Genomic DNA, 25,754 nt, shown 5'->3' with positions numbered 1-25,754 from the left:
TTTTGGTGATGACTGTGAGTTTGTTGGGACCACTTAACGGCTCGGTGTTGGATGTTAGCCGCTGCTGCTGTTAGCTCACGCTAACCTGGCAGATGTTTGACTGACCAAAAGGAGAGCAGCGTGGAGACTGTCCATCAGCACTGCGTCTAATCTGTGTAATGGTAACAGTAGCAAACGAGTTTTCTTATGTTAACTTTGATCCAATTTACATTCATATTCTTATGTTAGATTTATTATTCATTTTTTGTATGCAAGTATTCAATTACTCTATAATGCTTTAATTCAAGTACTCAAATATGGAAGTTACCTAAAATGGCCACTCCTAGTTGCGACCCAGAAACAAAACAAGTTGCTTTGGCCCTCTTACTCATCTGTGATGACAGAGAGGTCTCCAGGAATTCATTTCAATTGGGTTTTAAGTTTTAAGTGTTCGTTCACGTCAGCTAGTATTGTCCATGCTTCATGCTGTCCGGAAGCAAATTAATACAGTGATTCTGGACGCCATATTGATGAGCTGCCTCTTAGCAAGGTGTTTTGAGTAACTTTAAGGTTGGGCTTTTGTTGTGAAAGATGAAAGCAGAAGGGATTAGGCTGTGATGTGCTAATGTGGAAAATACTTAAGTGTTTTGCCACCATAGTTCATGCTGTTCAGACTATGGTGTCCCTGTGTTTTTATAAATAATCTGGAAAAGTATGGGCAAAATTTATAAACCTCGGCTACAGTTCCAGTGCACAGGAGGATCTGATCTGTCATGTGAGGTAAATGTTCGCTATGTCAGAACTTATTCAGCAAAGGCGTTTCCATATCCCTTTTATCGCATCAACTTTCTTCAAAAAGCAAAACCCCCCTCAAGCAAATGTAAAAACTTTTTGTGACATTGAGGAACTTCTTCTGAATTTTGCCGTCTCCATACGGCTTTACTAATGCTATATTTCAAAATGCGCATAAAAATAAGTTTATGGAAACACAGCTGAAGATAAGCTTTGGGGGGGACTGTATCAATATGGAAAGACTTTTTCACAGCCAGCTAAAAAATACTTGGGTTTAAAGTTCTCCCCTCCATTCAGCTCATACAGGGAATAAATAGATTGCAGCAAATGTCTGTCTGAGACTGTCAGAGGAGATTATAGGTTAGATCAAAGTAAAAATCTGTTTTTTTAATGTTTGATTACACATTGTCAACGTTTTGATTTTCTGTCACAGAATGCTCCAAATGCTGAGATGTCTTTTGAAGCGCTGCTCAGTCACGTTATCAGCGAGCTCTCGAAGGATAAGAGTGTCTACAAGGTGAACACTGAAGAAACATCAATGGTGAGGCACTAAAATGACTGTTTAGCACTTCACAACATAACTGCCTTCAGGATGGCGCTCTCTCTCCCCTCACTCTTGTCTTTGCTTTGCTCTTTTTCATCTTCTTTTAAACAATAAATTGGCCATTACCCTGAGAGACCGTGCTCTAATATCTCCACTAATCTCCAGGGGAGATATACATCACAGTGTTATCAGCAAGCTGTTGGCTGGTTATTGATCAAGTGTTACTGTTGTTTCCCTCCCCAGCTGATCTCCGGTGTGTGGTCCCCACAGTCAATCGAGTACAGCCTTCAGCAGTTCTGCCTGCCCTTCCTGCGTCTCTCCTGCCTCCTGCAGCATCACCTCTACGGAGACAACCTAACTGGCTGCCTGGTATGTTTTACCATAAATGTCATTCTACCTGCTGAAGCTACTCGACCTTTGTATCCTCGCAGCAAGAATGGTCGATCTTTCTGCTCATCTTGCCTGCGTTGCCATTGAAGTTCTTATAATGATGACATGAAACCAGCATGACTGATGTCTCAATACAGGAACCATAAGGTGTTTCAGCACATTTGTAGACTCTTTGTGTTCCCAAGAGTCATAGACTATGTTCACATTACAAGCAGATGTGGTCCAGATCCAGTGGTTTTCTGTCGTGACACAGATCCAGTGTTTTCTGAGTAGTCTAGACACAGAAATCTGCATGCATTCATTTTCCATAACCACTTATCCTGTTAGAGGTCATGGAGGAGTTGCGTTCATTCAATCATTCGTTACATGAGCACTTGCACTGCTATGGCATTTTTTTTTATTCCTCACAAGTGTGGCTTTATTTGCTGTTGTTCCTACATACATGCCTGTTATGTTATTGGCTGCATGTGAGGCATTTCAGGCCAGAGACCCGTTCACTCTGATGTCAGATATGGGTCACTTCACACATGAATATGAGCTGTCTAGATAGTAAAATGCAAAGTAAGGTGAACATAGCGTTCGTGAAAGCAAAGAGAGTGACCTCATCAGCTGTTTCCCTTTGTTTGTGTGTTCTCAGGAGGAGGAGGAGTTCCCGTCCTTGGCTGTGTGTTTGGGGCTCTTACCCTCGGCCCCTCAGCCTTCCAACATCGTGCACAGTGCCTCATGTCTGACGTGGGCAGCCAGCGCCTTTGACTTGGTGACACAGTGGTGTGCTGAGGTCACAGGGCTCTCTCAGATGCAGGCTGAGCAATCATTGGTATGTCTGTGTCAATATCAGACCAGAGGATATACGTAGATCTATATTGTGACAGTGCTACATATCCAGAATCTTCTCTTCAAGCTCACACAGAAAACTCACTGGATTTTATTCATCATTACCAGTTCTTTTGCTGCAATGAAATATTCAGCTCACATATTTTTACTTGTGTTTTGTTGTTCTTGAAAAGGGTCATTATGTTACCCTATTGAAATTTAAAACCAATGGCAGCAAGTATATACTAAAATCACAGGTCGATAAGACGTTCAAAAACGTTTAAAGATATAAAGATATTGCAGTAACTCTTATTAAGCAATTAGTCTGCCCATCTGTTTTTTATTTTTATAAAGCTGAAAATGAACATGAATCCAGTGTGAGTAGCTCTGCCTCTTTAACAAACTGAAGCCACTTCCCCATGGGTTTAAATTCAGAAAAAACAGCATATTTTGAATTTAAAAGTTGAGCTTTAATTAGCTTTGGGGTTTCAAAGAAATAGTTTGAATGCAGTCTGTTCAATTAAATATTCAAACCATGCATTCTGAACTTGATGTCCTGTAGATGATTCATGTAACTCAAGTGCTATTGACACTTTGAAATTAGTTTCAACCTTGGTTGACAAGGCTCATAGCTGTTATGGTCTCTGAGGAGAGTGACTGCATAACTAGCCATGTGTCTTATGCCCTCGTCAGTCAGTATCGCAGTAACCTTGGATGTTGTACATCATTTGGTAAAAACATGGAGTGTCTTGCATGTCAATTTAGGTTGCTAATACTATTGCTTAACATAGAAGGGTATTTATTAATATATCTTAGAGCTGAAGGACGTCATAAAAACTAGGACACGTGAGACATGGTGAATTAATTTTATTCATTGCAGTCTGATTTTTCTGCGTTAGAAATTTTATCTTTGTCACAGTCACAGTCTCTTTACTGAGAGTTTGAGGACAAAGTGTGTTAATGACACTTATGCACAGTAAATTTATGGCCTGATTTCAGTACATTTAACGTACTTCTGTCTTCCTCTGAAGACCTTGCTTGTCCAGGAGCCTCAGTGGGCAGCCCCCCGCCTTCTCCAGCTACCCGACAACTACAATATCATCTTCCAGTACTATCACAGGAAGGCCTGCACTGCCTGCAAAAAGGTGCCAAAAGACCCCGCACTCTGCCTTGTTTGTGGCGCCTTCGTCTGTCTCAAAGGCGTGTGCTGCAAACAGCAGGGTATCTGTGAATGTGTTTTGGTAAGTTTCTCAGTGCTTCAACAGCATTGCCATATTATTGTCTTCTTTTTTTATTTGCAGCAAAATTACCAGTTTTATACCAACTGCAGTCTGAACATACATAGCAGTTTGACAGTGTCAGAATATTATTTTCATCTTAATTTCTTTTTTTATTTGTTTGTTTGCAGCACTCTCAACATTGTGGCGCAGCTACAGGCATCTTTCTACTGATAAATGCCTCAGTCATCATCATCATCCGTGGACATCGTTTCTGCCTCTGGGGTTCTGTTTACCTTGATGCTCACGGAGAGGAGGACCGCGATTTACGGTACAACATGTAACACACACACACACACACACACACAGAGTCATAAAGGCCTATTTCTATTATACATACTTACTGTATACAGTATGTACTGATTGTCATAGTACACTATTTTGCAGGTTGTGTAGAAGAAATCAGTTTACTTAAACCATTTTGAACCAATGCAGAATGACGCAGTGTATGCCAGAGTCNGTACAACATGTAACACACACACACACACACACACACACACACACACACACACACACACACACAGAGTCATAAAGGCCTATTTCTATTATACATATTTACTGTATACAGTATGTACTGATTGTCATAGTACACTATTTTGCAGGTTGTGTAGAAGAAATCAGTTTACTTAAACCATTTTGAACCAATGCAGAATGACGCAGTGTATGCCAGAGTCCTGCTTTGGGTTGGTTACTTGCTAGTACCAGATGGGTGACCTGCAAAATAGGTGATTCGCGAGTGGTATTTTGTCTCAATTTTATATCCAGGTCCGTTACTGGGCAAAAAAACATGCAGGTTGGATGTATTTTATTGCGCCTGCGCCCCCCTTGCTGCATGTCATCCCCCCACTCTCTCTCTCCCCATTTCGCCCTGTCCTGTCCATTAAAGGCAAAAAGCCGAAAAAAATAACCTTAAAAAACAAACAAACCCTGAATTGAATTGAGAGACATTGATCGCAGGTGTTGGATGATTTTTTAAAAAGAGAATAATAATAATAATAACCTAATTTGATGCTTTAACATTTTAATCCTCTGACTGCTAACCTTGTGTGTCAGCTCTGTCTTTTACGCCAGCTTTAATGTAAGAACGCGCCAATCAAGTGTGTCACTAACACGCACGTTAACTGTTGAGATGTGCTGCCCAATATTATAAGAATAAGCAAAAAATATTAATTTAAACTGTATTTCTGGAATAATCCTAGCTTCACATGTATGAACTGTTCCAAAATGTTCACTTTAAATGTGCTGCTTAGCCAAATTATTTGAACGGTGCATGGTTATTATAGGATTTGCGGTTTGGGGTCAGGTCGCAGATCTTCATGGTTATTATAGGATTTGCGGTTTGGGGTCAGGTCGCAGATCTTGTGTCGACAAGTTAGGTCAGGTTACGGAAATAATTGGTCATATGTGCGGGTGGCAGAAACGTGTGCAGTGTTGCACATCGTGAGGTTTGGGGGCAGGTCTTGAAAGTCAGACCCATGCAGGACTCTGGTATATGTGCTGACAGACTTCAGATAGGAAGCTTTGGAACGTCACTGTTGTTTAAACTTCACAGAGACAGAATTACAAAATCTGCTGAACAGCTCGTCAAGTTTTTTGTGTAATGCATATTAGGAAAATAGTGTAAATCAACAGCACATACAAAAAAATACTATGAAAGATGTTCCACTGATATTATGATAACTCAATCTATGTTCTGAGTGTATTTAAGCTTCACAAGACACAACATACTCAAACGCTTCTAAGAACTAGGATCTATGAAATTGGGACAGGTTTTTTTTATTTTTTTTTTAAATATGTTGTTGCTGCAGAGAAAACAAACACAGCTCTCACTCTTGTTTTCCCCTCTGGCCTTTCTCCAGCCGTGGCAAACCTCTCTTCTTATGTGAGGAGAGGTATCGAGTGTTGGAGCAACAGTGGGTTTCACACACCTTTGATCACATCAATAAGCGTTGGGGGCCTCACTATAATGGACTCTAAGATCTTCCAAAGTCCACTGAAAACAGCAACCCGTGATGGAGAAGATGTTTTTTTTTCCTTCTGGCTTATGTGTCTGCCTCGATCAAAATATTTGGGAACTCTTAACGTGATAAACACAAACATCCCAGTGAGGGTATTGCTGCCACAGCCTTGGTTTATGTGAAGTTTGGTGTACAATCATGCCTAAAGATTAACACGTGTGTGTGTTTAAGTGATTTATTGTGTGGTTTTCAACAGGGAAAAACAGAATTCGGTCAGATCAAAGTCTAAAGCACAACTTTGCCCAGAAATTCAATCGGTGTGGGATGGGCTTCTGAAGCCTGTCATAATTATTTGGGTTTTAAAAAAAAAACATATATATCAAGTGCTGAATGTCCCTGCAAGGTTTGATTACTTTTTGCACCATTTATGATGTTAATGCATATCCCTTTTATTTATCAAAATGTGCTCTGCTGTGCTGGCATGAGTTTCAAGCTCCTGATGAGTGTAGCGATGTTATTGCAATGTGCACTCATTCTCTGCTGACATGTGAGGGTAGGCAGGACAAGTCCACCCATCAACACACTAGAGTTTTTTTGCAAACAAAAGCAAAGGCTCTCTTTATGGGTCTAGTTGCAATCCATCCTCAGGAATTTCTTTTTGTTTTTTTTTGCTGTTTAAAATACGTTTTAGATATTTAAATAAATGCTGCTGCTCATTGTTCAAGTAATTTTAACTTTTGTGAAGATTTTTTTTTTCTAAGGTTGTGCTTTGAGTTTATGCTAGATGGCTGGGAATGTCGACTCAAAACTCAATTTAATGTTTAAGGAGGTATGCGGTCATCTCATTATGCTCACTACAGATCTTGTAGTCCTGCCCCATTGCATAGCGCTTATTGTTTCCAGTTGGTTCTGAAGAAGAAACTCTAATGCCGACTCTTGACACCACTAAAGCTACAAGATTCATCGTCATCGTTCCACAAAAAACTAAAGTCACACATACAGAATCTTAAGTACCATACATTTTTAAGGAAATGCAGGGTTCCCACAGTCATGAACTTCCTGGAAAGGTTATGAAAATGCAAAAACTGTTTTCCAGGCCTGGTTAACAGAATGTTTTTGAGAAGTTTTGGCTGTTGTTTAAAATATGTTGTTAAATATCCTAAAACAAGAACTCAAAATACGCACCTTGTGTTACTAATGTAAAATCTAATGTGACCATTAAAAGGTCGGTAGCATCACGTGATACACATAGACCGGAAAGGCATAGCATCATCGCTAAGGCCACGCCCCTTTTTGGACAATAGGAGAGAAACAGCGGGTTGCCGAAAAGCTGCTGTGTAGCCGGTTAAGGCTTTCTCACTGAGATTTGAGGCTCATAACATAAATGAAATTCACTGTCAGTGTGGTAAATGGCTAAATGATGCTAGTGAAAGTTACTACTGATTGATAGCTAACGTCGGCTTGAGTGGGAACATCAGACCGTCGCCTCAAGCTACATCTCTGCTTGTATGAAACTGTTGGCTCCTAACAGGCAACACTAAGCCTCACCATACCCAGCGATTTAACCAAATATATGTACATTTGATTGAATCACCAGGTATCATGATGCATACCTTTATTCATGTAAAGAGGTCCAGATAAGCAATATCCTGACCTGCTGTGTTGGGTCACTGACCCAGCTGGACAGGGAAGGACTGAAGGGACATTACAATGATCAACTGTCATTTATTAAGGTACCACAACACACAGGTTTAGGCCACATGTCCATATACATTTTTTAAACCAGAAAATAAAGAGTGCAAACTTGAAAAACATATGCATTGACATCTAGCGGAATTTTGGTTTTCTATCCCTTTATAAAGGGCCGTGCCCTTGACATTTTCTGCAGCACTTACATGTGCTGGTCTGGTCTATCTGCATATGGAGCTAGTTGGCGGTGGGAATATCTAACGATTGAGTAAAAATGCTCATGCAGTTTTGGTCATCTGCACATCCCTGGCAAGTGTGTGCCAACACATTTTAAACTACAAAAATAAAGTCATGGAAATGGGTTAAAATATCATAGAAAAGTTTTTAGAAATGTGTGGGAACCCTGGAAGTGTCGTTGCACAGATATGGTGTCCTGCTGCACTCTGAAACCTGAACACCATGTGAGAGCAGAAAGATTATATTGGTTCTGTCAAAGTTTTCCCAAGATATGAAACTCAATGAAATGTAAGTTGCTTTTGAGAAGAAATGTCAATACTCCACATTTGTCTGTGCTGTCAAAAAAGTTTTTCCCTTTATGCTTTTGATTGTCGAGTCCTAACTGCAGTACAGAGCATTTATTGTGATGACTATCCCTTACTCATGCATCATCTAGTTGTGATTTATAGTTGCATTCCAACATTAACAAGATTATCAGACTTGAGTATCCGTTATACACTGTGCATGACATCCTTTAAGCCACCATTATTTAAGTGTCTTAGCTACTTCATTTTCTGATTAACATCTTTTTTTTTTTTTTTTCCTGGAAGAGAGGAAATTTATCCAGTCGTGCCTGCGAGATACTTTTTTTTTTCTGAGCGATAAACAGCACACTATCCCTGACATCTGGATTTGAAATGCTGGGCCACATCGTGCTGCATCGAGGAATCTTTAAAGGAACAAGTTAACACTTGAAAAACCTTCCTCTTGAATTCATGCATGCTGCTTTTTCTGTTTACTGAGTTTCTCCTCTCTTCTTTATTTTGCAGTACCCACTTTGTAAATGACCGCAACCAAATAGCCAACGAGTAATGGGTGTAAATTGTAACTGAAAGCTCTTGTGTGTTCTCCTGTATGAATGAAGAGAGAATACAGTACATTACTGTAGGTGCTGACTCAAACTTTCTGAGTTTGACCAGAAAGTATGACTTGGACATTTAATGCAAAATGTAACATATGTGAATAAAATATAAACACACTGATATGTGTCTTGTTTTGTTTTCTTTTGCCTCTGAGCACTTCATTTTCACTACACATTGTGTACACTGTATGAAAGCACTGTATCTGTTCTGTCACAGTTTCCTCTCAGTGTTGTAGTTGCGTTCATCAATAGGGTGTCTGCAGGTCTTTAAAAAGTCTTGAAGTACGTTTTCTTAATGTAAGGCCTTCAAAAATCTTAAATTGTCTTAAATTCAGATTCGATGGGTCTTAAATTTTTTCGGTCACATTACCATGAAAATTTCTCCAGCTGACAGACCCAACAATCATTGGACAGACCAAAGACAGAGATGAGATTTTAAGGTGGTATTTAAAAGGCCTTAAAAAGTCTTAAATTTAACTTGGTTGTATCTGTAGACACCCTGATCAAATATGAAAACCTTAGTGATGCAGTGAAGACCAACTAAACTGAGACCAAGTCAAAACCAAGACCAGAGTGTATCAAGACAGAGACAAGACCAAGATTTTGAGGGGTCAAGATCAAGTCAAGACCAAGACCATACCAGTAGGTCCCACACTACATGACAATATGTGAAACAAGCAAACCTTAGAGTTGCATGCAAATTGTTACCTTTAATTTCTAAGTTAAACCAGTGAATTCTGTTTTAGCGTGTGCCACCAGAAAGGCCCAATTACAAACCAATCCCACACTCAAACCAGTTCAACACACATAGACACTGCTGAACAACAGCAGGAGTCACAACACTGTGGTTTAACATGTAGAGTCCTGAATCTCAAAGTTTCCATACCTATGCTATGCCCCACAACTACTTTTAAATAGTACTGTGTTTGAGTCGAACCAATGCTCGTTTTGTGAATGGTTATGGAAATTTTATTATGGGTCCTTGAAATGCCATGGAAAAGTTTGTTTTGTGTGTTTCAAACCAAAAATCGTGCTTAACACACCACTGTTTGGCTGAGAATGTGAATAGAACTTTTGCTCTGATATACTCAAAAAAAGAGGTGACAGAGGAGCAGCCTATTTAGTACTGTTCTGGCATCTTAGCATGATGAGCACCTTTATTATTTCCTCATCTTCCTGAGCTGTCAGAAAAATCAGATGTTACTGTCATTTTGTATCCACACATGACCATTAAGAATCGTTTCCAGCTGGTGTAGTTGAGGTAATTTCCAAGAAACCTGACTGACATGAGTGCAAAAGGCACAACAGGAAAGCGAGGACTTCATGCCTCCGCTATCATCTCAGCTCCATAAAGCTCACATATTACTTCTTGTAATTACCTTTCTCCAGTCTCAGTCCACTGATGTGAGCTGCACTGAGGAAATGTGGCTGGGAGGATACAGACATCCACCTCCAGACTGTGTCCACCAGGGGTCTCAGTTCACTGGAGCTCGTCAGATCATCACCTCCACAGACAAATCCTGTGACCTTTTCTGAATGTGGCTATATTCTAGACTATAGCTTGTGTGAAAAGCTGCTAAATAATTTCAAAGTGCGGCTGATCAGTGACCACTAAGATCACTGAAATATCAGTGTACACTAGTTTTAAGTGGGTTAGTTTCCAGTTTTATTTAGAGTTATAACAGGGTGTCTGCAGGTCTGTGAAAAGTCTTAAAATGTCTTAAATTCAATTTTATAAATATTGGACCCTAAAAGTCATTTAATAGTCTTGAATTTGTGAGAAATTTCTAATTGCCACAAACATTTATCTAATTTAATGTATCCATATTTTAATTTTTTTTTTGTCAAAGCATTTTACTTGGCAACACATTTTGTCTATAGAAATATAGCAGATATAACCATTTCTAAAAGTAACACCTATGATAGTCTTCAGAAGTTTAGGTGTTTTTTCTCTTTTTTGGTAAAAATTACCTGGCTTGACTCAACTTGCACCTACCAGTTGGTAAAATGTAGATTAACCTACCTCACTCTAATAACCATATTCCTACATAACACCTACCCCTGCACAGGACCAAATACTATACTGTATGACTTACTTTTATACTTACCTGCTATGTTTGAATAAAAAAACAATGATGTCCAAAAATCTGTCTTAAATTTGGTTGAAAGGTTAAAAATGATCTTGAAAAGTTCTGAAAGGGATAGTTTGAACTTTTTGAAGTGGGGTTGTATGGGGTATGAAGTGGGGTATGGGATCCATAGTCAGTGTATTACCTACAGTAAATGTCAGTCTGCACGCTCCCCAGTTTGGAGAAGCAGGCCAGAGTACTGACACTGAAGCGAAGTAATGTCCTGTTGTGGATGGTGGGCCAGCAACAAAATGTATTTTAGCCACCTAAAAAAAGTCCCACCTCAATGAAATCAATATTAGTTTAAGTGTACTCTAGACTGATAGTATTTTCACTGCTTTACCTTTCTGTCAGACAGCCAGTATCAGTGATGAAGCTGTTAATAGCCTCAGTCTCCCATCTTTGCTCTCGTCAAAGCCACCAGACTCAATTAAAAAAAAACCCCAGTAATTTAAGCTTGTTAAACACAGGAGCAGCTGGTCTACCACCACTGCATTGATCAGTAAGTTATTTTGTGTTACTGTGTGACCTTGGTGAATCCGAACTCACCCTTTTAAAGGCCGAAATCACACAATAACACAAACAAAAAAATCAGTTTGAGGCAGTGGTAGACCAGCAGCTCCTGTGTTCAGAGGTGTTAATCCACTGCTTTTCTCAGTGGAGTCTGGCTTTGATGAAAGCAATATAACAACTTCATTCTCCCATTGGAAATTAATCCAACATTAAGGTAAAGCAATGAAAATAGCATACATTTAAACTGATAATAATTTTTTTAGGTTGCTAAAATATGTTTTCACACTGACCCCTCCACAGCAGTAGATCGCTTAGCTTACATGACTCCAGGCTGCTTCTTAAAACTGCGGGCCTGCAGACTGACATCTACTGTAGGTAATATGCTTCCTATGGATAAGGGATTGATCTTTACTTATCAGAGTAGGGGGTAGCTGGGTGTTTTCTTTTATGTTTATGTATTTGTTTATTTATTTTTATATTTTTCCTTGAGCTTCAGTGAGTGACTGGCAAAAAATTGAACCATGAATTATTTATTAGATTTTTAAAACATACCCTTTGATGTTCTAAACTTAAAAGACAAAATCCTGGGGTTGAAAAAAAAGCTTTGGTTTTTCACTCTTCCCTCTGCCCTCCAAACCCACCTGCATGTTTTCTCTAAAAATCTGTAGTAAAATAAATACAAAATACAACCACTTAAATTTGTATGCCCTTCCCTTAAGCCAAAATAAAAAAAACACAAGTCCCTCCCCAGTGCTTTAAAATTTATCTGACATGCCTCCCCCTTTTAGCACCACCACCTCCCCTCTCATAAGTAACCACCAGTCCCTAAGTACCCCACACAACCTCACTTATGTTATGAACTATGACTTTAAGCATGCAGCTGATGGATTAAGGTGAGTTTGCAGAGCTAAACTTTTCCCATGTGCCAAGCTTGTAGGAAAAGTATGGTGGCTGACAAGAACGCGGATGGCTTTAGAGCGTTTGGTTTGTCCATTCTGGGCTACTGTAGAAACAGCATGGCGACCTCCTGGGGACAGGTCCTGCTCCTCATGTAGATATAAGAGGCTCATTCTAAGGTTACAAAAACACAGTAATATTTAAACCATTCAACCTTATACTGTATTTTTACTTTATACTTTAGCGTATCTGTTGGCAAAATGTAGATTAACTAAACTCACTCTTATGACCATATTCCTACATAAAACCTACATGTGCACAGGACCACACACACCCTACCTTTTTACTAACACTAACCTCAAATGTTTGAATAAGAAAATGATGACTTATCCAAAGATTTGTCTTAAATTTGGTCAGAAAATGACCTTGAAAGTGTCTTTAATGCATTCAATTCAAGTGTCTGATACTTGCAAACACCCTGCAGAAAACAAAGCTTTATTAGTAAAACTACACACAGGTATGCTGTGAGGTTATTTCTTGTTTATCCAACTTGTCCACCGCCCCTTTCAGAGTATGAGAGAGAAATGTCATTGCCATGTGACTGAGCACTTTGAGGATAATTGGGTCGAAGTTTGACAAACAAGGGAGGCCCTCTGAGTAATGACCAATGGCCGCACAAAGCCGCCTCTTTCTGCCAATTAGGCAAAGAGAACACAAATGCAGCATGGACCAGCGGAGGAATTTTATCCGGGTTAAACCACAGAGAATGTGCAACATGTTTCATGTGAGAAGATGCTGGTGTTAGAGGCGGTGCCACAGAGAGCATCACTGGACATTTCCTCATTTGCACCCTGTCCAGGTAGGTATACTGCCTCCTCACACAGCATGAATAGACCATTGAAGGTGATATTGGTCAGCTTAGAGCTTCCGGTCTGCAGGACAACATGCTCAGATGTCTGCACTGTTAATAATTAAAAGCCTGCACTGAGTAAGCAGGGAAATCAGTTCGGATATGTTGCTATGGACGGTAAGCTGCACCTAAAGAGTTGTTAGTTATAAGTAATAACAGTGAGGTTTGTGTGAAACTTTCTACAGAGTTGACTGTGTTGACCCGGATACACGGAGATGGATGTAAGACTGAGCAGTGATCAGCTGATGTCTGAAACACTTTCCCCTGTTTTGCAGATTTTAGAGATGGAAATACGGAGGCTGCAAACTCAAGGTAGGACTCATGTTTCCTCATCAGTTGGCCTGCAGAAAATGCATGCAGGACTTACACTGTCAGCCTGTCTGGATTATTGTAAAGCTAGTGCTACTTTACTTAAAGGCTTTACATTGTGAAATACTGTGCATACAGTGGTGCTCATTGATAGTATAGGGTGAACTGCTTTGTTAAGCAGATCCAACTTTTTTTTAAAAACATTGCCAAACAGTGAAGTGAAAGGAGGGTAATGTGAGAAAACATACAAATGTGCTCAAAAGTACAGTTGACCTAGAGCGTCACACACTTATACCTATATTTTACAATTGCTTTGGCTCAGTTTTCACCACAGATTTTTGTTTCATTTGCAAAACTCTGAAGACAAAATATGATACTCTTATGATACAGCATTCTCCTCAAAATCTCAGGTAGCACATAAAACGAAAACATCTGTCTCTTAGAGCTGCACGATGTGAGGAAGATATGCTTAATGTCAGGGGTGTCAAACATACGGCCTGGGGGCCAGAATCAGCCCGCCAGAGGGTCCAATCCGGCCCACATGATGACTTTGCACACCTAATATTGATGCACTCGTGAAGGCAAAGAGGTGCCAGATTTCATGAGCAATTGAAACAGTATACTTATATATACAGAATACTTTCTGTGGTCATCTTTAAAGATTCTGAACATTGTGAAAAATACTGTCAACCAGCAGCTTCAGTACAAAAGAATCTGTATCAGATTATCCAAAAGCCAGTATTTCAAATTATTCAGTGTCTTAACTTCTTCTGTTTTTACCTGATGAGTATTGAGTTTTGGTGTAAATGTAGATAATAAAGTCTACAGTCAGAAAACCCCACATTCATAAGGGCAAAATTATTGTTTTTGTATTCTATTGTATTACTTCAGTTTCTCTGTCCTGTATCAACCACAGTATGTGAGGCTATAATGTAAAGCTGGGGAACATAACATTAAACCACAATTTACATGACTGTAGCAGACACTAAATGCAGCACAACATTTTGACAGTAAGTCAAAAGGAAATAAATCACATTTAAAATATAAATCAGTGGTGGTGAGGTAAATATCCCAAAATCAATTTTTGCTAAAATCGGGGGAATCTATTGCAGGTATTCAGTGATCTGTATGCTTAGTAATAACTAACTTAACCTAATAAGAGGTGGCTGTATTCTGAGGACTGAGCATGTAGTTTAATGTTTATTTTGGTATTTTGTAATTCAAGATGAGAATAAGAAGTTATTTGGGCTCTGTGCATTGAGAGTTTTGCACTCTGAAACCCTTGATATAAAAACTGAGCCAAAGCAGATTTAGAATACAGACACATGTAGTTTTATTTCTTAGCTTTGTTGGAATGATGCAACACAACAGAATATGATTCAGTTTGTGCAACCTTAAAGGAACTTTATATGACATTAAGAGCTTGAATATACCAGCAAACAGCTATGTCCTTTATAACAATGTAGTGAAGTGAAGTAATGGGGTCCTGAGCAGAGAATGAGGTCAAGCTCCCTCTGTGTGTGCTGTAATCGGAGCTTCTCTGTTTGTTGTTGTGGTTGACAGTCCAGTCGCATGTGCGTGTTAGTGCATGTGAGTCTCTCTGTAATGCACGTAGCTACTGTGATGTCACCCACTGGTTTGTGGACTCCCATTTTGAAGCCTCAAGTTCGGCATTTCTGCCATCACCATCTTGGTTTTTGGAGCTCAAAGTGACCATATTTGGATGAGAAACTGGATCTGCCGAGGAGTGAGGGGTGGATCTGACTGAGAAGCCGAGGACAATATCGGCAGACAGCCTGTCACTCAACGCGACCCACCTTAGTTGTGCGAAACCCTCAATAAAATGTAAAGGGGTGAATTACATAAAAATTCACCCCTGTACAGTTGTCATGAAGGGAGAAATTACCAATAGACACCAAAAGCATTTCTTGTTCTAGGCTGTTAACATATTTATATCTGCTGTTAAGTTGGGCATACTAACATGGGGGTCTCTGGGGATTGACTGCCTTCTGGGGTCAGCCTCAAGTGGCCATCCAAGGAACTGCAGTTTTTGGCACTTCTGTCTTGGCTTCACTCTTCAGCCCCAGAGGTTGCTGCTTGGTATATCCCACTGGCGAGCTGCTGCACTGGACTGTGCTCATATGGTGTCGTGAAAGCATAGTGTCCACCCTTCAGTTCCCCCAGGTTAACACTATTAGCTCTCAGAGCACTGTTGCCATTGTCAGCACTGCTTGTGCTGTTAGCGCCGTTAGCTGCTAGCTGACAGATAAGCCATGTTGAGAACCGTGTGCAGACAATCCCGGCTCAGACTCTGAATCATAGATATGCTCTAAATGTCGCATACAGCTCCTTTAATGAACTTGTATATCAGTTTACATCACATCAGTCAGTGTGTAACACTGTTAGTTGTGTGTATTTAAACAAGCAGTGCACTGCACGGTGTTACACTGCATCATATCACCGTCGCTGCTGAAACAGCTGTGATATTTGTGATTAGATGACAGAGATTAATTTCTGTCAGTGGTGCAGGTTTTTAGGTTGATTACTTTAATGATGATGTTGGCTTCCTGTTAATTAGGTTGATGTTTTGTGTATCCAAATTTGTCACTTGGGGATTATTAATCATGCAGGTGGACTGCTGATCTGAGGGGGCTTAACTAAAAAAAGAAAATGTGTTTGTTTCTGGTCGTGTGAGACTTTGGTCATCCAGGGTGAGAACAAGGGCACAGTGCTTTCGGCCTGGCTCGTGGCTACTGGAGGTTTACTGCAAAGCCTCTTCACATCCCCTTAAAAGGGATTATAGTCCAGAGTTTTTTTTTTCTTCTCCACGGATTTACCAAAGGGTTTACCAAGTGGAGTTCCCGCAAGGCTTTACCAGAGAGGGTGGGATTGTGCGTGTTTGATGGAAGCAGAAAATTAGATTACTCACTTTTACTTTGCACTGTTTCTGGTGACAAAGCCGGTCCCCGCGCTGCAGCTGTTCACATCATCTGAAGCTGCTACCACCTCCAACCATCATTGCAACTTGGAATTATGCAGATGCACCGTAAATGCAAATGTTATGGGGCATAAATTATTTAGCATGAGAAGAATCTCCATTACTAATATCACAAAGCAGCACATAACCATGCACATAGCCCAGTTTATACACAAAGTCCAGTGTTTTTATATGTACTTTGATGATGGATTTTTTAAAAACAATTTCACTGTCACAGAGAAGCTCCTGAACACCAGACACAATGTCCCTGTTCCAGATATGCTCACACAGTATGGTAAACAAAGGGTAACCTGAGCGCTGCCATCTAGGACCTGTGGTGTCCTGTTCTAAAGCAGCAACGACGTGACTCCCCGTCATTTAAAAGAACAGCATTTGGGTTCTCTCTTTGCTTTGTGACAATAAGACAAAAAATATATTTGTGGATGGGAACTGAAGTTGAGTTAGTCTGACTAATGTGGAAACACTAAACAAAAGTGCTATGATGGCTGTCTCAGGGTCACAAACACATCGGTCAAACAGAAGTCAAGAAAAATATAGAAGCCTGTCTTGCTCTCTGGTTAAATGGTTCCCAAACTTTTCAGTTTTTAGACCTCTTAAAACAACAATATGTTTCTTCGCTACCCCTCCACACAGGTTGTATATGTCTACAGATGTTAAACAGGTGGATTTATATGTCCAGAGGTGGAAAAAGATTCGACAAAAGTTTGAATAAATAATTTTGCACAACAGACACTAATTAGGGCTACATGAGGAAAATATGCAGCATGCAGTAATGCTCTTAAATGTTATGATAACCACATTACTTATAAGACACAGACAGATATTAAAGTGTACTCAGTTCTGCCTGCAGCTTGCACTATACTGCTAAAATACAACAAATTGCTTGTTGATTTTAAATAATATAAGCAAATTATCCCAACAAATTGAACATTGAACTGAACACAAAAGGAACCTATAAAAAAAAGAGAATGATATTTACATTTGAAAGTGCAGTTTTTTACTGATGTTCTCTTTCAGCTAACTCAAAGACATCATGATAATGATTGAAAAATAGAGATATAGTGCAGCCCTAACACTGATGCTTAACAAGAAACATGCTGTCCGTGTTCTTGGTAATGCTATTTCAATTCAAGGTATATAATGCAGGAATTTTTGGCCACTGTTTGTGAACAGTATTGCCAGCAAAACTGAAAGTGTAAGCCAACCGCAGATTCACTCTCGTTTCAGACCAAGCTTTGCTGCTTGGCATTTTGCCTTGCTATAAATGCATTTCTTGTGGCGCTGTGTCTGTTTATACTGTCTGGCACCCTGTTGCTACCTTTTCATAAAGTCCTGACCTCACCTGTGTGCTGTGCACTGGAACATCCTGACCACGGCAAAAATAAGGAGAAAATAAGAAACAGGCAGAGTCTCTGCAGATTAATACACCACCACACGCATGTTGTGGGTCATAAGTGATAATTGAGAGGGATTACTTTTCTATTAATTTATATCAAAATCCTGCACAGTGTACCTTTAAATTCACCTTGACTCATTTTGCTACTAGTTTCCCCAGCATTGTCAAAAGTTAATAAAATATTTATGTGCCAAGGAGGCAGTTGGGGTGAGACGGCTTGAAATCCTTTTGGCCTCCATAGGGGGACATGATAGAAACAGTCTGGGAACATCCAGTGTAGAACACGTTCAAAAAGTTTAAGCTTTTCCAGGAGCAAGTTCTGCAACACTAAAGCTCTTTCCAGCTGGTGTGACTATCCTCCACTTCATAAAATCCCCGGGGCTTTAAACTTAGCAACAGCAACATCCAGTGTCACAGTTTTTCAGGTGGAATAACATCTTGTTTTTAGTGACTGTCACTCAGCATGGAGGCTCTGTTTTGTGGATACAGATATATTGTTAATGACACCAGACTATTATAGTTTCTTACAGTGAGTCTTAACATTTGAGTTCTGGACTTATATTGGACTTTATGGACAGATTGTCTTCAGCTGAGGGGGATCCTTCTGCCACAACACACTATAGGTTGCAATGATGCTTATTATATTGTTGTCACTAGTTTACAAGAAACTAATATGACTGTCAGATGAAGTAGAAACAGCTGGGTGTTGACAGTTCAGAACATTATGTACAGAGGGGGGAGACACACAGCAGTCATGTGACGTAGCAACTATCACAAACTTCCTGGTAACCTGTGTGCAACCTGAGATGCTTCATAACAGCCGCCTTTATGAGTGGATACATCTGCCACCTGAATATTTAACAGTGCTGCAGATCAGGTTGCAGATTACTGGTGAATTATTAATCCCTTTAGATTAGCATGAATTAGACTGGAGCGTTTTGGTGTGAGGGAGAGACAAACACTTTCTCAGAAACAGGTATGTGTGACTCTTGGCTTTATGATCTTAGCTGTGTTGATCTTTGAAGTATTTTGAATAACGAATAGACTGAGAAGAGTAGATGAACACTTTGGGTCTTTGTGTGTGATGGTTGCAGACTCTCACTAGGAAGTAAATGTCTTTTTTATGACTGATGTGTGAGCAGTTGGTGAAATTATGTGTGCTGTGTGACCTAAAATCCTGCGTCACTGATGCACAATCAAGACAGAGACAAGACAAAAAAGTCTAGTTGTTGTGTTTTGCTTTAACAGCTTGTACTTCCTACTGTTTTAAAAGCTTTGCAGAAAAAGATGCTTGCACAGTAATAGACATTAGCCACTAATTCACATAAAACAGTCTCACTGATCTGCAGCTGCACATCTGAGGCCTAAACGTCTGTTTGTGAGTCACAGGAAAAGTAGATATTTTAGAGCAGGTATCTGATGCAGCCGGTCATTAGAGACAAAAAGCCGCTGTAGAGGAATATGAGCTGTCTGCTTTAAATGTTAGTGAAGGTGTCTTGGCAAAAGGTGACTGGGGATGCGTTCGAAGTACGCTGTGGATGCAGACACATGTTACAAAACAGAACGACGGCAAGTAAACAGGTCTGGATGTTGCTGATTAATGAGGCAGGCGTGATGCATTATGCACTGACCGTTTAAGATAGCTGATTAGCTACAAAACAATCAATGATGGATTATGAGACTGAAGATTTTTTATTTATTTAACCAGAAAAACCTCTTGAGATTAAAAATCTCTTTTTCAAGAGTGTCCTGGCTGAGACAGACAACATAGAACAAAATACAGAATAAAAAAACACAGTCAGAAGTCAAAAAGTGTGTTAATATATACTAGAAGTGAACCATAAAGACACAGAAAGGGCAACTACACAATTACAAAGAACAGCTAAGACACACTGTGACATTGGCGTATAAACGACTGTGTACAAAAATCCTGCAACAGTGCTTTGAAATGGCTGAGAGGAACCAAAGAGTGCAACTTGAAGTCCTTCTGCAGAAGATTACACATATAAGGAGCTGCATACATAAATGCTTGCTTGCCAAACTCTGTACATACCCTTAGTACAGACAATAAAAACATGTTCTGTGAACATAGAGCAGCCATTTTTGATTTTTTGCTTAATGTACACACATAAATATGCTGGAAGTAGCCCAAGAATAGCTGAGAATGCCAATTAAAATAGAGCCAGCCAACCCGAGCATACAAGATACAGTGATGAGTTTAGGAAAGATGAAACCATACTTGTAGTAAAGTGTTGTCTTGTGTAATAATTATTTTAATATTTAACTATGGCTTCTGCTACTGAGCTATGTCTCCTTGAAGGACACCGTGAAGGATATCAGTGCTGCACATTTGAACGTCCCCACAGACTAACTGCATATCCATCTAATATCTACCCGGATGCCATTGCTCAACCTGCATGCACAACATTTCATAAATCTGTCCTCACGTGCGAGTTGCCACGGCTTCTGAGGGTTAAACATCATTCACGTTTTTCCACATCAATCTGCTGATCTCGACTTCCCTCCCTCAGGGTCACACAGTGATGCATAACACGTTTATGACAAGTGGAGCGCTCGTGAGATCGTACACAGCCATTCCTCTCCATCATGCTAATCTGGAATATGTGTCACTTTGAAAAAAAATAGGATGCATGTATCCCAACATGGCACTATCAGTTCCTAATCCATCATGTTGTTCTGTCTCAGCTGTTTTGACACTTAATGCTTTGCATCGTTGGTCTCTACGTGCTGTATTTGATCACAGAAACATCACTTGTGGCCCTAAAGGATGATTTATATCAGGCTTTTTGCGTCACTGTTGATCATTAGTCCTTCTAACCTTGTAATAATCACTTTATAAAACACTTTACACAATGATCATTTTGTGAAACAGTGGTGCTGGTTCACTGCTCATTCAGGACGGCACTGGTCAAGTTAATCTCTGTCCAATCCAATTGATCTTGAGGAGATTGCACTTCTTAGTGTGCAGTGACAAGGCCCCCGTGGAGAGGGCTAATTCAGTGTCTCTGAGAGATGCCACTTGTTGCCCGTCCTCTTGAGGAAGCAATTGCTGTTGCTACTGGTGCTGTTATATTATGAACACAAGAGACTCTTTAGTTGTAATTTTTCTCAGCCCCGATGAGTCAGAAGAAAATAACACTCGCCATGTAAGTAGAGTACCGTCATCTCCACCTACAGCTTTGTTTTTGCTCTGATTTCTCCTGCTTTAGACCCGTTAAGTGGCTCCCTTGGCGAATGTAGTCGTTTCACTGAGCTGAATGAGAGGGCCCTTGGGAATAAATGTACTGCTCTGTGCTATACATACACAGCTTTACACAGTTGTACTTTTTCATTTTAATGACTTGCTTCTGTGTGACGCTGACTGGGAGACAATGTGTTTTTCTGTCCTGCTGTGACAGTGTAAAAGTCTGTTGAGGCTAAACTGTTGAGTTATTCATAAGAAGCTTTATTTTTGTAGGAGGAAGTATGAGGTATTAGAAAAGGATAAACATCTTTCTCAATTTCTATTAAGTTTTTGCTCCACTGCAAAGGTATTTTAATCAGGAATTATTTTTCTATTTTGTCTTTGTCTTTATTTTGAAGAGATATTTCATCTGTGATTGTGCTCATCTTCTAGGAGGTCACTGTATGGACTGTATCCTTACAAGTCCAGCATGATTGGCATGGAGAACCTGGGCGATCCATCAGGTAACTGGGATATAGTGGAGACCATTGGTAAAGGAACATATGGCAAAGTCTACAGAGTGACCAACAAGAAGGATGGGAGTCAGGCAGCAGTGAAAGTCCTGGACCCGATCAATGTAAGTCATGTTTACTGTGGAACCTTTTGCAGAATTCAGAACCGCTGTGGCTGCTGCATGTCGTCTGTTTTCAGTTGCATAATCAGGCTGCATTGTATAATAACCATTACGTTTCAGACCTCACAAGCTGTTTGAGCTAACTCACGCTGGCTCTATAGATGCTACAGAACCTGCCAGGCTTCATTATATAAAGTATTAATCCAAAAGTAGTAATATAATCAGTCAGAGTGTCCAGTAACACATTCGCTCAGTCATTTAATGCAGTGGTTTCCAACCTTTCTGGCTTGTCGCCCCTTTAATTAAAAGTACTTGCAGACCATCATCAAGGGTTGTATGGGTTAAGACCCAAACAGCTAAAGCAAAGAGCAGAGGAATGTGAACTGAATAGAAGTTTGTTTAGCAAACATTTTGTAGCCATGCTCGTGGTGTGACCCTATGGTAATGGTAGGTAGGCCGGTCCATCACTTTGGCCCAGACCTAAAATCTTTGCCATGGATTTAGATATCCACAATGTTCAGAGGATGAATCCTATGACTTTGGTGACCCTCTGATTTTTCATCGAGCAACCATACACCTCATCTGTGCTTTAGTGCTCGTTAGTAAATGGTAACATGCTAACATGCTAAACTAAGAGGTGGTAGACATTATACCTGCAAAATAGGGCTGGGCGATGTGGAGAAAAATAAATATTGTGATAGTTATGCCCAAATCCCTCAATGTTGATATTGTGACGATATTGTAGGGTTCACTACTGCTGCTTTTACAAAATATTTACACAATAAGATTATTGATAAATAATAATTTCTAAATGTATACTTATGCGGCAGACCCTACGTGTAGCCTACGCCGTTGTGAGCATTTATACTTGTGCAGTGGTGTGTCTGTGTCACCCTGCAGTTACACCTTACTAGGGACAATTTCAATTACAACTACACAAATCGGCTTCACTATAACTCGCAGCATTCACAGTAAAAGCACTTGTCTTTATCTGGACACATTTTCCCCACAAATACAACATGCTAACGTTATTAGCACAAGCCTATGGCATTTTACTTTGTATAATTAGCCTAGCACCTGGCAAACTTTTCCTCTTCTCATATGAAGCCAGGGACAACAGCAACATTTAACAAAGGTAACGTTACAAAATTCGACTCTATTACACTTCACAAGATTCACTGACAAAAAAAACTGTCTTATACTAAACACATTTTCCAAAGAAATGTCACATGCTAACGTTACTAGCACAAGCCTATGCTATTTTACATTGTATAAATTAGCCTAGCAACAAGCGGTTTTCGTCTGCTCATATGAAGCCAGAGTAAAATCACAAAAAAAATATACATGACTTTACAGTAATGCAGCCTTTAAAACCAGGAAATAACAACACTTACAATATTACAATATCCAAAATCTAAGATAATATCCTGTCTCATATCATGACACATTGATAGAATATCAAAATATTGCCCAGCCCTGTTGCTAAAACATTAGCATATGGGCATTGTCATGAAAAGCATGTTAGCATGGTGACGTTTGCATTTATTTTAAAGCACTGCTAAGTATTAGTACGGCTTTACAGGGTTGCTTGCATGGCACTAGACTGCTAGTCTGGTTTCCTGCTTTCCTTGTTAATTGTCATGTTAAAAATGGGTTTAACTCGTGACTCCTTACCTCACGAGGTCCTGACCTCCAGGTTGGGAACCACTGATTTCATTTAAGGTGTATTATTGTCGTGCCTCTATGTTGTGTCTCCCTCATTTAGCTGCATAACTGAATTCTAGCTGCATGTGACATGACTGCACATGTAAAATTAACTACATCTAAGACAAGGAAACACAAGATTTTAAGAGAGACAAAAAAAAACAAAAAAACTTAACACCTCTTTGTAACTTAAAGACTAGTCTCATTTACTCAACTGTAACTGCTTTAAATTAGACCTTACCTTGTTTATTGTCTAATATTCTCTTCTCTTTATGACTTAGCATATACACTCAGCCAACTTAGTCTTTATGAATAAATATTATAATAATATGTAATGATAAAACTGCTTAACTGCTTTGTAGTTCATTTAATTGGAACTTGATGGACAGCTGTTAGACTAAGTGCGCACTGATTTGCTGCCTAAATTAAATAACACTTATCTAACATCACTCCGTGTGCCTCCCCACTGTAGAGTTCCCCATAACCATTAATTTTGACAGTTTTTTTCATGACTGCAAGAACTCATAATATTGTGACAGAAAGAAAAAAGCAAAGACTAAAACCATTGTGTTTTTCTTTATAACTATGTGACTTGTCTCAGCATGCGAGCCACTCAAACAGAGTAAGTTGCCAGTACTTTTTCCTCCTCTCCATCTTGATGCAGTTGTACATGTACTTGCTCCAGTGATATATATCAACGTCTCCCCTTTTCATTTATTTCCTGTCATGTTAAGTCTAACACACCCTTACCAGAAAGTGTAGCGGCTGCACTGGCTTTATCCTCTCTGTATATCCGTCCATTTGTCTGTGTGATAAGACCGCTGTAGCCTCTGCATTGGCACCGTATTGTGCTAGTGAGACTTGGTCTGAGGCGTGCCTGTGATTGTGTCAATGGAACAATCCCCATCCTGGCAGAGCTATCCACCATGATGCCTCCCTGATGGCCATGAAGATGAAGCTGCCTCCTCTCTCATCCCTCTCCCTGATTAGACTGTGCTGACACTATCACTCAGACATCCAGGAAGAGAAATTCTGCCTCTCTGACTGCCGCTCTTCTCTTCCTCTGAGATTTACTTTGATAGAAAAGCACTTCCAGAAATAGTTTAGCACCTGGGCCCATCCCTTTCTTTGTTACTGACTTTATAACCCTATCTTTAGCAGTCTAATTATAGTTACCTATAACTCGGTGTTCTGTTTCAAAATGAAACCCAACCTCACACTTGTAGACATAAATGCTATTTTTATTGTATTTAATCTCGTTAAAATGTCTTTTCTGTGTTCCAACTTTGCCTTTTTTCTGTTGCTGTTCAAAGGATGTGGACGAGGAGATCGAAGCAGAGTACAACATTTTGAGGTCCCTGTCCAACCACCCCAATGTGGTGAAGTTTTACGGCATGTTCTACAAGTCAGACAACTTATCAGGTGGACAACTTTGGCTGGTCCTTGAGGTGAGCTCCTCTTAGTGTCTGACAGTGTAGCAGCTTAATGTTAACAGTGTGCCAGTGCTTATAGTTTTATATTTAATTTAAAAGGTAAATACTCCTTGATTTCTTACTGAGAGTTGGATGAGAAGATTGATACCCCTCACACTAAATATGAAGATGCAGCCAACAGTTGGGTAGTTTAGCTTAGCACAGAGACTGGAAACAGGGGCGAGCCTCGGCGCTATCATAGATGCATAATAATAACTAGCTAGATCAAAAAGATTCCAGCCTCTGGGTTTGCTTCCACAATATGTGGCCCACTGAGTATGGGCAGTAGTGCTTCTCCCTCTGACCAGTTCCTGCTGGGCTCATAGACTTAACATTGTGATTAGGGCTGCCCTCGACTGAGAATTTTCCTAGTCGACCAGTAGTCGTCATTTAGGGCCATTAGTCGACTAGTCACCCACATGTTTACGATATTAATTTAATTATTAAATTATATATTTTGGGCAGGGCAACACAATGGTTTGAGTTCAAGGTCTGAGAGAGAATAGTATCAGTAACATTGTTAACACTGTGCTACATTACAGAGAAATACAAAAGCGTACTAATGAACCTTCATTAATATAGGCCTATATTTTATCTACAAGTGCACATCACACACTGAGCGAGCCGCCTGTTAATGACGCTGTCGGCAAAGCAGTAATGATTGTGCTAAGTGGCTAATGGGCATGTAGCTACTTCCATGTTTCAGATGATATTTCATGTTTGTAGTCGACCAATGAAGATGAGTTGACATATCACCTTGGGTTCGTCCTTCACCTTCTCAAAATGATCCCACACTTTGGATTTCCTGTCCGACATGTTATTAACTAGCCTGTGGAATAACTGCAGGTACCAGCCCTGGAAATTATTGTGACTACTATCTGACTGCTGAGCGTGGCCACTTCCTGTGTCTGTCCTGTCAAATAAAATTCCCACATGGTCCAGTCATATAGGTTTTGATTTATTTTGACAAGGTTTCTGTGACTAAGCGACCAATGAAATCTTGCTGACGACTAATGACCTTTCTGGTC

The 25,754-nt window shown here is 39.9% G+C and overlaps 2 protein-coding genes across 3 annotated transcripts in view; both read left to right on the top strand.

Annotated features, from left to right (window-relative positions):
• The window catches only part of ubr3 (ubiquitin protein ligase E3 component n-recognin 3), a 57,211-nt gene extending 48,510 nt beyond the window's left edge, over nt 1–8,701 (top strand). For both annotated transcript variants that reach the window (XM_050048236.1, XM_050048237.1), the window contains 6 exons: nt 1,205–1,312; nt 1,559–1,684; nt 2,343–2,522; nt 3,550–3,759; nt 3,927–4,066; nt 5,655–8,701. In XM_050048236.1, coding sequence (XP_049904193.1) covers nt 1,205–1,312; nt 1,559–1,684; nt 2,343–2,522; nt 3,550–3,759; nt 3,927–4,066; nt 5,655–5,772 — 882 coding nt within the window. In that variant the 3' untranslated portion in view covers nt 5,773–8,701. The remainder of the gene's footprint in view (nt 1–1,204; nt 1,313–1,558; nt 1,685–2,342; nt 2,523–3,549; nt 3,760–3,926; nt 4,067–5,654) is intronic.
• Nucleotides 8,702–12,911: 4,210 nt separating this feature from the next.
• myo3b (myosin IIIB) overlaps nt 12,912–25,754 on the top strand; it is an 89,925-nt gene continuing 77,082 nt past the window's right edge. The window contains exons 1-5 of the mRNA XM_050048245.1: nt 12,912–12,978; nt 13,305–13,341; nt 21,370–21,553; nt 23,856–23,876; nt 24,568–24,702. Coding sequence (XP_049904202.1) covers nt 12,912–12,978; nt 13,305–13,341; nt 21,370–21,553; nt 23,856–23,876; nt 24,568–24,702 — 444 coding nt within the window. The remainder of the gene's footprint in view (nt 12,979–13,304; nt 13,342–21,369; nt 21,554–23,855; nt 23,877–24,567; nt 24,703–25,754) is intronic.

This window comes from Epinephelus moara, chromosome 7 (assembly GCF_006386435.1).
Source record: "Epinephelus moara isolate mb chromosome 7, YSFRI_EMoa_1.0, whole genome shotgun sequence".
Lineage (NCBI taxonomy): Eukaryota > Metazoa > Chordata > Actinopteri > Perciformes > Serranidae > Epinephelus > Epinephelus moara.
This window is presented reverse-complemented; position numbering and strand designations above follow the sequence as displayed.